At 46.2% G+C, this 13,433-nt stretch overlaps 1 protein-coding gene across 4 annotated transcripts in view; it reads left to right on the top strand.

The window, feature by feature from the left end:
* The first annotated feature begins 1,076 nt into the window (after positions 1-1,076).
* The window catches only part of LOC135974150 (maestro heat-like repeat-containing protein family member 7), a 105,750-nt gene continuing 93,393 nt past the window's right edge, over positions 1,077-13,433 (top strand). For 3 of the 4 annotated variants that reach the window (XM_065560901.1, XM_065560902.1, XM_065560899.1), the window contains exons 1-5: positions 1,077-1,244; positions 2,735-2,818; positions 4,105-4,156; positions 7,934-8,085; positions 9,834-9,956. In XM_065560901.1, coding sequence (XP_065416973.1) covers positions 9,943-9,956 — 14 coding nt within the window. In that variant the 5' untranslated portion in view covers positions 1,077-1,244; positions 2,735-2,818; positions 4,105-4,156; positions 7,934-8,085; positions 9,834-9,942. Of the gene's footprint in view, positions 1,245-2,734; positions 2,819-4,104; positions 4,157-7,933; positions 8,086-9,833; positions 9,957-13,433 lie in introns of those variants that run through there. The other variant, XM_065560900.1, reaches the window with a different exon arrangement.

Here is a 13,433-nt window from a genome sequence, read left to right as displayed (position 1 = left end):
AAAACTGTCAGGGAGACTCAGGAATTGTAGTACCTTAAACTATTTTTAACTCATTTATGGTATCCCTTCAGTGTTGTTTTACACCTTAAAAATGTAGTCCATGTTGTTTGAAGCCCACTCACATTAATTTAAAAACAAGTCTTTACAAATCTACATCTTGTACAGTACTGCTTAACTACACAGTGTTAGTATGCTTTCCTGTCGAAGAGAGACTCATATTTTTATAGGGTTTTAGATTGTGTTGGTTTTTATTCACTGGTGGAGTCATAGGAGTGTTCTCCCCCAAATACAGATATTTGGGATTTTGGTCAGATTTTACTCATTCTTTTGCAAATGTATGAGTGAATACTATACACTAAAAATGACTCAAGAGTGGAACGAACATCCAGATGGAATTATCTTCTATATCTTCATAAAATAGTTACTTAATGTTACTTCTTTTAATGATGGCAGATATTCCTAAATTCTTCAGTGCTGTAATAGGCAGTTTGGGTTAGTTCATTATTTGTTGACATGGTTATTATTCAGTGGCGCTGGCATGGAGCTCACTTCGAGGGTGAGTGCTCAGCACTTCTGAAAATCAGCCCTGTATGTTTGTTGTAGGTTCAATAACACAAGGCGAGGGAGCGTGTCGGGCCTGTTTGTACCCACTGGGGTGTTCCCTGGTGGAAGGAGTCAGGGGGGGGTAAAGTTTTTGCATAGATTTTTACTGTGCCGTTTTAGAGATACATTGTTCAATCTATTTTTAAACGAACATCTCTGTCCCGTGTGACAGCGGTGTCTAGCTGCTCACCCCGTCTGCCTCACGGGCGGGCTGATGTGTATTCATTATGCAAGGGAATGGGGCTCGGGGTCGGGTACTACTGGGTGCTGCCGTCGGCCCTCAGGGCAGGCCTGGGTTAGATTTGTTCTGCCCTCGCGGGTTTCTCCAGTCCCGTCTCTCCCACACGCCGGGTGCCTGGGGCTGGGACCGGGGCAGGGGGCGGCGCGTGCAGAGGCGCTCGGGGCAGTCCCCCCCCCCCCCCCCCGGGGGCGCGGGCCGCGCGCTGGAGCAAGCGGCCGTTGCTGGGGTTGCTGAGGCGCGGGGCGGCGCGATGTCGGCCCCCGGGGCGAGGGGCTCCGTGTTCTCGGTCTCCCAGCCCCCCGCCAGCGGCACCGCCGGCCGGCTCGGCTCGGTGGATTCGGTGCTGGGGAGCTTCAGCCGCGAGGTGGCCAAGGTCGGCAGAGTGCGATCCCTGCTGAAGGTGAGCTGCAGGGTGCGGGTGTTGGAGGGCAGGGGGTGAGGTGAGGGGGGGTGAAGGCAGGGTGTGGAGGGCTGGTGAGGTGTGGGGGTGTCAGAGGCTGGGGTGTGGGGGTGTCAGAGGCTGGGGTGCAGCGGTATGAGTGGGTATTGGTAGACTGGGGTGTTGAGATGAGGGTGGGTGGTTTCACGCAGGGTGAGGGCAGGGTGTGGGGGGTTAGAGGGAGGGGGTGGGTTGGAGAAGGGAGGGTGTGGAGGGGGGTGCGGGAGTGTGGAGGGCTGGTTAGGTGTGGGGGTGTTGGAGAGTGGGATGCAGGGGTGTGGAGGGCTGGTGAGGTGTGGGGGTGTTGGAGGGTGGGGTGCAGGGGTATGAGTGGGTATTGGTAGACTGGGGTATTGAAATTGCACTTGGGTATCTCCCCATCTCACACTAGCTGTGCATGCACATGCTTGTACACATTCACACACTCATGCAAGGTGTATGTTTCATAGCTCTCAGAAATGGCCTTGAAGAGAAGTTTCACTTCTCAGCAAAAGGCAGTATTTGCTGCTTAAGCGTTCTTTGATCAGCTTGGCCATTCACATAAAGGCCTTGTCACTTTAGTATTCTCTGTGGACATCCACCCATTATGATGGAGGTATTTATAATGGTGTGAATGGCTAACACATTTTATTTCCATTCATCTACTGATCCAGAAAGTTGAAATTGTGAATATTCATAAGAAAAGCAGCCAGAAACTCCTTTTGTTTTCAGCACTAGAGGTACTGTTACATAGTAATAATTTGGAGTAGTGGCTCCTTATTTTGTAGCAATGAGAAACTCTCATTTGCTGTAAGAATATTTCATACAGTAGTTTATCATCAGCAGTTCGTGAGGGCCCTAAAACCTTTTGCCACCAGGTTGTCACACTTTTTGGCTAGTGTTTTATCATTCCATTTGTATGCTAAGAATCCATCCATTGTACAAGACTGTGTTTTGTCAAAAATGTCTTGTGCTCAGAAGATGGGAAAAAATAGAATTCAGTTTCAAACATATTTAAAATGTTTTGAATTAGACTTCAAAATAACGTTTTGAATATGGTGGTAGATGATAACCTATGTGACTACATTTCTTGAGTGTTGCCTTGTGCGTCCCTGTTGTGGGAAAACATGCTTTCTCAGTTTCAAAGCTCTTTTACTCTAAGATTGAATAGAGCAACATTTGTGATTGGCCATGAAATGCAGAGGTATGCCCATTAATATACATAGGAATACGTGTTTAGAGTCCAAACACCAGTGTTAGTATGCTTTCCTATGGAAGAGAGACTCATATTTTTATAGGGTTTTAGATTTTGTTGGTTTTTATTCACTGGTGGAGTCATATGAGTTTTCTCTTATGTTGGAAGCTGCAAAATATACTTGTTTGTTTTAACCTCCAAAATAATTAGGAAATAGTGTACTGTATTTTCTTTTTGAAAGGGCAATTGCAAAATCTTTTTTTCTTACTTTTGGTAGTTGTTGCAGAAAATCCTGAAGACATCTGATAAAGAAACTGAACAATCTGCTGACGTCCACAGTTTAGTCCCCTGTGGAGATGTGGTATGTACACTACAGACCATTGGTTCTCCGACAGTGGTCTGTGGTACTTGGAGAACTAGCTGGCAATCAATGAAGAATTGGCTGGTCACATAGTGCTGTGATTCTTTCTTGTTTTCAGTTACCAAATTACATTTAAACACATATAAAAGTAATATTAAGTCAGTGTTTTATGTATTTTTAGTTAAGTATTTGTTGTCACATGGATATTAATGCAATCATAAACTAGAGGGGGGTGGTTCATATGATTGATAATGAGAGGAGGCGTGATCTATGAGAATCTCTTTATTAAGATATCTACAAAATGAAGAAGTTTGAGAACCCCTGCATCAAGCTTTTATGTGCTTACAGAGATTTAAAAATTACTATGCAACTCTTGGTAAAATTTAATCACCTGATTTACTTGAATATACTCATTCAGGGATGTCCTTGAAATTGTTCTATATTGCCGAATGTTTATTGATTTTCATTTTGCTAATAAGCTTCTGTGTTCACAGCTGAAGCCAAGAAACTCATTGTTCAGTTTACTGATGAAAATTTTTTTTGTTCTGTGGATCAGGCACTATACAACTAAAAGAGAGACAGCCCCTGTTTCCAGGAGTTCACTGTCTTGAACAAAGCAACTGCAAACTTTGCCTATATCAAATGGAGATCTAATACTAGATCCCTGGATTTGGTCTATAAAAAAAGTAAAGAAATATTGTATCACTCAAAAACAAATTATTTAATGTTTATTTAAAACATTGTTAAAGAAGCAATAATACCTTGCCTAAAGTATAGGCATGTTTGGGTTGTTTCCTGTATGGTCTCCAAAAAGTGTCATTTATTCACCATCCCTGTATGCTTTGTAGTGCCTTATTGCTTTTTAAAATTGCTGTCATTGCTTACTTTTTCTCCCTGTCTAGTTCTGAAACTTCTATATCTCTGAGCAGTATATTTTACATTTTAAAAAAGAGTAATGGAATTCTACATAGACTAAATCCTGAAATATTTCCCTAGGCCAAATTGAATAAAGAATCCAGGATTTGGTCTAATGGTTAGAGAAAAAAGGTTTCCACCTTTTGTGGGTTTGCTGGAAGCGTGTAATTTTTTTGAAACCCTGTATTTCTTCTCACCATTTTATAAAGACAAAGTTACTACATTGTTTTGCCACAAAGCAACAAATGCATTTACAAATGACTTCTTGTGTTAAGAAGTGCCTACAAAAAATTGCTGTATCAGGACCTAAAGAAAGTTTCAAGATTTTTCTGGGATTAATTTATCACTTGTCCTCTTTTGGGTTTCATTAGGTTGGTTGCCTGGCTGTTCATGTGAAGGTGTGCAAAGATTTTACATCAAAATGTATCCTTTTTCTATTTCCCTACCCTCTGCAAAGCATATTTTCCTCTATCTTTGGACTGACCACACCTTTAGAGTATTCTGGCAGGGAAGTATAGAACATCTCACTCTGTAGGTTCTTGCAGTTCACTTAAGAGATAATGCTTTCTTTCTCTAGCTATTGAGTTTGACATTCATTTAGTGTGTGAATTGATGAGGAATTTAGCAGTGAGCCAGAGTCCAGTAATAGAATCCTAAGGAGACTCACTGAGTAGACTTCCTTGTTTATGTACTGTAGGAACAAAAGACACGTTTACATGGAGAGAACAATTGTAATTTTAAAAAGCAAAGATATTTAATTATTAGGATTGTTATATAGCAATCAGTATTCTGTCTAGACTGAGTTTTTTACTCATGAAAGGGTGACAAATTATTTTAAAGCCATTTACATTGTTACTGTTAGTGACCAGAAGACACTTGGGAAATCTTACGTACAGTATTTCAGGCAGTCTACACAAAACTTCATGTTTGAGTAAATAGTATGTTGCTCACATTTTAAGTAATGTTATTTTTTATTGTAAAATAAATGAAAACAATATATAATAAATAGGGCCCTACCAAATTCATGGCCATGAAAAACACCTCACGGACCATGAAATCTGGCCTTTTGTGTGCTTTTACCCTGTACTATACAGATTTCATGGGGGGAGATCAGCCTTTCTTAAACTGGGGGTCCTGACCCAAAAGGGAGCTGCAGAGGGGTCTCATGGTTATTTTAGGGGGGTAGTGGTATTGTCAACCTTATTTCTGCGCTGCCTTCAGAGCTGGGTGGCCAGAGAGCAACAGCTGTTGGCCAGGTGCCCAGCTCTGAAGGCAGTGTCCCGCCAGGAGCAGCGCAGAAGTAAGGGTGACAATACCATACCATGCCGCCTATACTTCTGCGCTGCTGCCTTCAGAGCTAGGTAGCTGGAGAGTGGTGGCTGCTGACTGGGGGCCTAGCTTGTTACCAGATCTGCCAGTTACTTTGGGGTATGCTCATTTATTCGGGTTACTCTTCTGGGAGGGGGAGGGGAGAGTGTTCTGTAATTCTATCAATGTACTGCTTGTGTCACGTGTGTTTTCATATGGAGCTCTACTTCTCCCTTATGCAAGTCTCCTCCCAATGGATCTATCCTGCCGGCCCTAGGTTCCCTAGGGCTTGGTTCCTCCAGCCCCAGAACTGGATAAACACACATATACACACACACATACATTAACAGAGCAAGTGTGAGTGGACCGGGTCAATCAGCACTTTCAAGCTGACCCCTTATATGTCCCTGGACTCAATGGGCTGGATCAAGCAGCACTTTCAAGCTGCCCTCCCTTATGTGCCCCTGGGCTCAATGGGCTGGGTCAAGCAGCACTTTCAAGCTGCCACCCTTATGTGTCCCAGATTCAGCAGGTCCTATCCCCACTCTCACATCACAATTGTACTGATAGTAACTTACTTGATGAGCAAACCCCACAGTATTTTGGGCGCTGCAGGGATCTTTAGCTTAGGTAAAAGAAGCGTTGCTGTAGAGTAAATGGGGGAAGCTAAAAACACAAAAGAATAAAGTTCAGCAAGAGAGAGAGAAGCAACCAACTTAACCATAAAAGTTATTTATTGAATAATAGTGATAACTACACAAGGAGGGCTAAACCAACATAACATACATTATTAAAGGTTAATACATAAGGTAGAAAGGAAAACGGAGAGAGAGAAAGAAGTGGATCTCATTGCTTCCTGAAGCTTGAACTGGTCAGGGTTCCCAGGTGATGGTGGTAGCTCAGGGCCCTGAGGGCAGGAGACAGGCAGAGCCACCAGCATAATCAGTGGAGATGGAGTCCCAGTGGACCGGAGCGGCTCCAGGGTTTTTGCTGCCCTAAGTGGCAGCTCTCCTCCTCTTAGCATTTGGTGGCAGCGGTCCTTCCACTCCGCGTCTTCGGGGCACTTTGGCAGCGGGTCCCGGAGCGAGTGAAGGACCCGCTGCCGAATTTCTGCCGAAGACCCGGAGCGGAAGGACCCCCCGCCGCCGAATTTCCGCCAAGGATGGCAAAATGCTGCCCCCCAAATCTTGCTGCCCTAGGCGACCGCCTAGGGTCGCCTAGTGGAAGCACCGGCCCTGCCAGTGGAACTGATGCAGAGCTTGGGTCTATGCATCAGAACGCTTACTTGAACATAGGTAGGGGTTTTAGAGAAACAACAATAGTTCAAGGGAGAACACTAGATTTGTGTATGGGTAAACTGATGACTCAAGGGTTTCTTTAGGCTAGACAATAGGAGCTGATCACTCTTGGCTATGGGTGGTGATTTCTTCCAGGGAGCTCACAATGCAACTAGGCTGCTTCAATATTTTGGATATCAATCAAGGATTCATTACTAGAATTGGTCAGATAACTGCTGAGCTGGGAGTAGGCAGGCACAGGTTCATTAACATCTGGAGCAGAGATTCCCATGATGCAGTGCTTCCCTGCTTTTCTGGTCCCAGAGTTCAGTGCAGTTCTCGGTTCGTCATTCTGTATGCTAATCCCTGTCCCATCTTTCATGCAGATGAGGCTAGTGGAGTTGTCTCTGCTCTCCATTCTGTATGCAAATGGAGATGTCTTAATCTTGTCACCCTTGTCAGGAGGGGTCTAGGTGTGTCTCCCAACACCCTTCACTGCTCTCTGCAAACCTTTTCTCTGATCAGTCTTGGTTCAAGCAGAGACCGGGTGGGGGAGGATGGGTGTCCCTCATGAGTCATAAAGGCCAGACACTGTGCCCTGGTTCCCCAAAAACACAGAGCTGACTGGTATCAAGCTCTACAGGAAGCAGTGCAGAAGTAAGGATGGCAATACCATGCCATGCTATCCTTACTTCTGCGCTGTTGGTGGCAGCTCTGCCTTCAGAGCAGCCACTGCTCTCCAGCTGCCCAGCTCTGAAGGTACCGCCACTGTCAGCAGCAGCGCAGAAGTAAGGGAGCGGTACCGCAATCCCACCTACAATAACCTTCTGACCACCCCACAACTCCTTTTTGGGGCCAGGACCCTTACAATTACAACACCGTGAAATTTCAGATTTAAATAGCTGAAATCATGAAATTTATGATTTTTTAAATCGTGTGACCGTGTAATTGACCAAAATGGACTGTGAATTTGGTAGGGCCCTAATAATAAACCTTTGAGAGTTTTATTATTTCTCTTTTCAGGTGTTTTTTCTCCCCCTATGAATGACATCAGCTTCCTAACATTATAGTTCATCACAGGCAGTCTGTGGGTGTGTTTTATTTCTGAATGTTTTAATCACAAATCTCACAGTTCAGTGCACTGCATTCTTCAATGCGGCAACATCAAAGTAACCTGCCATTAAGTCCCTCTACCAATTTTTGTGAATTTACAGTCTGATATTAAAAAAATTAATAATGCTATTTTAATGATATACAAGTACAATTGAATTACCCATAAAAGGGAAACAGTAAAATTGACAATAGTGTAATAGTGAGGAGACAAATGTGAATTCATATTTTGACCACTGTCAGTGGTCAAATATCTGTTTATTTCTGAAAGAAGAAATAGCAATATGATCTTGGTTAAGTGCCAGTGTGGACAGAAAAAGATAAATTTGAATCTTAAAAGTATACCCATGTTTATTAATTGGGTTCGCACACACGCAGTGAGGAGAATTAGATCTTATTGTATATTGCTCATTATTTTCATGGTAGTCACTACCATGTAATAAACCCACTTTACTGTTGCTGACTCACTAAAAAGATCTATGTTTCCTAAATGAATGACTTTCAGTCGATATACAGCAAAATACAAACTTGCTGCTTCGTATTAGTGTTAACGAAGTCATGAAATGCACAAATCCACAAACTTTCAAATCACAGTTAAAGAAGAACAGAAAGGACATTGTGATTCATTTTGAAGATGTGAAATATTTTTCTGTACAGGTATTATTACAGCTTCCACTCTTTTCTAATGTAATTCTCATTATTGGTTTAATAGCATGATAACACGGAATACTTAGAGCTGTTTTTTCAGGGGCAAGGAGGAGGGAATCTCATGTACTGTAGTACTTTGTGACTATTCTCTTTTTTTTTATCAATGTACATCTCATCTGGGTTCATAAAGTAAAACTGCAATGAAGTCTGCAGGCTCCGCTCCAGTCTCTTAACCACAAGACTGTTTTTCTTCTGCCCAGAGCTGAGAGATTGTTATTGCTATCTGGTCAAGGGAGGATGAATTGGAGACTATTCTCTGGTTGAGTAGGGTGCACATATATCGTAACATCGTAGAAATCATTGGAGTTACATTGGTGTAAAACTGGTATAATGGATTGGTCAGGCCCATAGTGTTCGCTTGGTGCTTTATATTAATTTGTCAAGTATGGTACAGTGTACTGGGGATATGTGACTCATTCTGTCATTGTTCAAGCTAAATTGTGAACAAGCAAATAGTTGTTCCGTGGTTTAGATTGGAGAGTGGAGGGAATAAAAGGGCAGATTTAAGATTGTTTTGGGTAGTAAAACTCTGCATTTCCATGCTTTCCAATGTTTGATTTAAGTGTAATCTTAACTTTGAATTTCTGTGCTTTCAGATATTTGTATTTTATTCAATTGCAATGTTTTATTAAGATATTTTCCCTCTGAAGTTATTGATACATATTTACAACCTTATGTCCAGCTTAACTTGGTTTGATGTGGAATTTTTTTGGGCTCATTTTTAAGAATAACTTAGTGATATGTAGGTGTATGTAGTATGTTACTAAAAACGCACTCTTAGCTCCATTTAGCCAATTCCACTATGCCATTCCATCTTTGTCGAACTAAGTACACTTAATCTGAGCTGTGCCTACTGGGAGGGTGGAAGGTGGTGAGATTGACGTGAAGCATGACTGGGTGATATGGGGGAAGTCAGAATGCCTTTGCTAGTGGGTGCGATGGGGTTCTCCATTTAGCCTTTGTTGTGGAACATAAATTCCTGTTATTTGAGGCAATTGAAACTTACTAGTACTATTACCCCTTTTGACCCAAGTAGTAAGCCAAAATTTAGGGTGTTTTGGGTTGTTTCCTTTAAGAGAAATTGATGATAGTCAGATGTTTCTTTGATGTAGTCCTGTTTACTTACAAAGAAGGTGCACAAACTCCTGTTTCTCTGAAAGCAGTAAGGTCAAACAGCAGGAGGCAGTTTCCGTGCTCATAATTCCAAGTCTGCATTTCCAGCCAGCATTCTGCCCCCAAACCCTTTTTCTTAGTTTTCGGTCAGGACCATGCTACCAATTCTTCTCTTACTGTCTCCTGGCTTTCTGCCTGCCTCTGACATGCAACTGCAGTTCAATTAATTGCCAGTCCCTGCGTTTATCATCCCTCAGGGCATCCTATTGGACCAGATCGCCCCTACTGCCCAGACCTTGTGTGAAGTCTACTCCTTCATTGGAAGTTTCCATTGTTCCAACTATTACAGTACTAAACAGAGGGGCATTTAATTGTTCTCCCATTTAGCCTAAATGGAAGGTGCCTGCTACTATGCCATCAGTTTCAAAGAGATCTGTGAGTGCCCAGCCTTCACTTGTTCCCCTCAGAACTGTGTAATGAGTGCTGTAGCAAATGGGTCAGTTTACCCCAGATTTAACCCTTTTCTCAGTTGCTCTTGTTGCTCCATGTAGATAGCATGTAGATGTTGTGTTTTAATTTTTCAGGTTCCAAGGCGGCAAGAGGATGAGCGGAATAGGATTATTCTAGAATTGGTAGGATTTCAAGGTCCAAAAGACTTTCCAAGGTTGCTGGGGAGTGCAACTGTACACCTTTATGAAGTCATTAAGGTGGGTCTGACAAAAGAAAAGATTATCTAGGACGTGTTCTAAATTGTTTGTTCCACACATGCTTTGGCAAGTAGTACACAAGATAAACCATACTCACAACATCAGCTGTTTGTACTGAAACAATAGAGCAGTTAATATAACAAAGCAGTATTTCCTTATGTAAGTGTCCAGTTTTTAGCTGACTGGGTGATAATGTACTGTAATAATAATAGTTGGTACTTATATTGTTCTTTCTATCTTTGAAGTGCCTACAAAAATGTAATCCTCGCAAGACTTGCAAGATATTGTAGATAAATAAATTTCAATATCTCTGAGATACTGAGGGCTTAAGGCCAGTTTTTCAAACTTGGGTGTCAAAAGTTATTTCCTAAAACAAGTGTTTACGTACCTAAATATAGAATTGGGTCCCAATCCTGCAACAACTGACGTGCATAACTTTACTTATGTGAGTAGTAGCATTAAAATCTGTGGGACTACTTGCATGCATAATGTTACTTGCATGTGTTTGCAGGATCCGGGCCTTTGACACCTAATTGTCATCACTCAAGTTTGAAAATCTGGTTCTAAATAACTTTTGTAAAGACAAAAAATGACAGTGGCAAAACTAGGATTTGAATTCACAATCTCAAGATCGGACAACTAGCTTGCCTAACTGCCTTTCCATGTATGCTTCCTTTTATTTGATTTTTAAACTATAACAATGTGTGGAAAAAGTATGTGGCATTGCAGTGGGGTGAACACCAGCTCTTGCCCTGAAGGGATTGGAAAAGCCCTTCAGAGGGCCGGAGCTGTGGAAGGGAGCAAAACCCCAGCTGATTGGTGGAAGTGGCTGCAGCTGGGGCCACGCCCCAAACTGAGCAACTAGGCCTGAAAAGAAGGCCAGGGCAACCAGAAGCTCAGGAGTCTCACTCTGACTGGAGAGAGAGATAGGCCTGGCTGCTGGGGAACTCACCAGGGACCTAGAGTGAGGCAGGGCTGGGGAAAGGCCTTGGGGGCAGGGAAGCCCTAGGCCAGCAACTCCCCAGTTTGCAGGGCCTAGTCCTAGGCCCACATAGGTATTGGGGTTGCAGAGGGGCAGCCTGAGGGTGGGTGAAGGCAGCCAATCCAAACCCCTTGTTGCCTGTGATGATTGGCTGATAGACTGCAGTCCGCCCCAGGGCAAGGAGGCTAGATTGTCACTGGCGGTAGCCACGACTGAGGCGATGTGGGGATAGGGGATGGGGGTTCCCCTGGGTGGGGAGACCCAGAGAGAGTGGGGTACTGCCAGGGGGGCAGCACCCAAACCAAGGGCACTGGGGTCCGGGAGGGACACGGGGCCAACGATGGGCGGGACATCTGGCCTGCAGAGGGTGCTCCGGTGACTGGTGAGCTAATTCCCGAGACCACCAGCAGGAGGCGCCGCAGGGGTGAGTCTGCGCCTGATTACAAACATCATCTATTGTAATTACAAATTTTGTGTATTCCTCTTACATGCTTGGTAATATAGTACTATAAAACACTGGTTTTGGAGATTTGTGAATCTAAATATTCCTTCTTCTTCGAGTGCTTGCTCATATCCATTCCATTAGGTGTGTGCGCGCGCCGCGTGCACGATCGTCGGAGAATTTTCTACCCTAGCAACACCGGCGGGTCGGCTGTGGAGCCCCCTAGAGTGGCGCCTTCATGGCGCTGAATATATACCCCAGCCGACCCGGCGCCCCCTCAGTTCCTTCTTACCGCCCCTGACGGTCGTTGGAACTGTGGAGCGCGGCATAGCTGTTCTCCACTCTCCCTAGCTTATTCAGTCATTCACAGTTATAGTTCTAGTTCTAGTTGTTTATAGTTAAATAGTTGGTTTTTCACTTGTTACTAGTTGTTATATAGTTCAAGGGGATTAAGGGGGTTGTCTCCCCCTTTTTCCCCCGGCCGCGTGGCCGGGCTCATGCCCAAGGCTCCCGGCTTCAAGCAGTGCGCCTCCTGCGCTAAGCCTATGCCAACGAGCGACCCGCACGACTCGTGTCTGAAGTGCCTGGGAGAGTCCCATCAAACAGATAAGTGCAAGATCTGTAAGGCCTTCAGACCAAGGACCAAGAAGGAGCGGGACTTTCGGCTCCGGCAACTCCTTATGGAGGCGGCACTTAGCCCGGACGCTCCATCAGCGCGTCAGGCCCCGGCACCTGGCACCTCGGTGCGCAGTGCCCCGGCGGCGCCGACTATTCCGACCACGCGAGTGGCGTCGGACAAGCCTCCACGGCACCGGACCTCGTCGGCACCGCAAGCACAGCAAGTGCCTCGGCGCCGTTCATTATCCCCGGGACATAAAAAAGCCCATAAGACGGGGACCTCCGTGCCGAAGACGCCGGCTCCCCCAGTGCCGGGGGTAGAGCCGCGTCCGCCTGTGGAGCACCGGAAACAGGTGCCTCCAGCACCGTCGACTCCGGCTCCGAGGCCGTTGAGTCCGGTGCAGACAGGGTCTCCACCGAGACCGGCGGTGATACAGTGCCTCCCGTCGACCCCAGAGACCTTCGCGACGGCGAGAGACTTGATCGCTCTGACGGAGCCGGCACCGCCCCAACCACCGGCACCGCCGGCACCGTTGACTCGTCCGGTCCAGTCTAGGGGGAAACCTGCCTTGATGCGCCCTCCATCGCAGGGGCTGGAACCACGGCGCCGGTCCAGGTCCCGAAGCAGGTCCCCACGCCGCTCGCAGTCCCGGCGCCGGATATCACCTCGGCACCGGTCGTACTCGCGGCCAAGATCTTCGTCGCGGCACCGCTCTACGTCTCGGCACCGTTATGATCGTCGGCACCGATCAACATCGAGACGTAGTTCTCGGCACCGCTACGATCAACGCTCGACGTCGAGAGGCCGCTCCCGGCACCGGGCCTACTCCAGGTCATCGTCGAGGTCCAGATCCGACTCCCGGCACCGGCGAGGTCATCGGCACCGATCGCGATCCTGGCACCGATCGCCGGCACCGCGTGGAGATAGAACATCTCCGGACCGGCACCGTGCGGCACCGCAGCCCACGGGATTCGTCTCGGCGCACTCGGCACCGCCATGGCCATCGAGATCGGTGTCTCGCTCCTCTGAGGACTTATCGAGATCGGCATACCCCCCTCAGGGGCAAGCCGAGGAGCAGGACATAGGCCATTGGCAGGAGGTAGCAGAGGACCCTGCTCATGGCCCATCTCACTGGTCGTTCTGGACCCCGTGGGCGTACCATCAGGCGCAAGGGGCTCCAATAACTTCGACCTCTCGCTCGGGCCACTCCGTTAGAAGAGCCCCGGAGTCCACCATCTCTCGGCCTCCGCCAGGGGGCATGGAGGCTTCCGTGTCCGCACCACCTGACGTCCTGGACCCAAGCGCAGGTGATGCTCCGGCCCAGGAGCAGGGAGACCAGGACCCTCCCTTGGATCCTTTACCACCGGAGGCATCTTCCTCTTCCTCTCCGGATGAGGCAGTGGCGGGCACATCGTGCACAGGTCCACCCCCAAT

The sequence above is a fragment of the Chrysemys picta genome, chromosome 11 (genome assembly GCF_011386835.1).
Source record: "Chrysemys picta bellii isolate R12L10 chromosome 11, ASM1138683v2, whole genome shotgun sequence".
In the NCBI taxonomy this organism is placed as follows: domain Eukaryota; kingdom Metazoa; phylum Chordata; order Testudines; family Emydidae; genus Chrysemys; species Chrysemys picta.
This window is presented reverse-complemented; position numbering and strand designations above follow the sequence as displayed.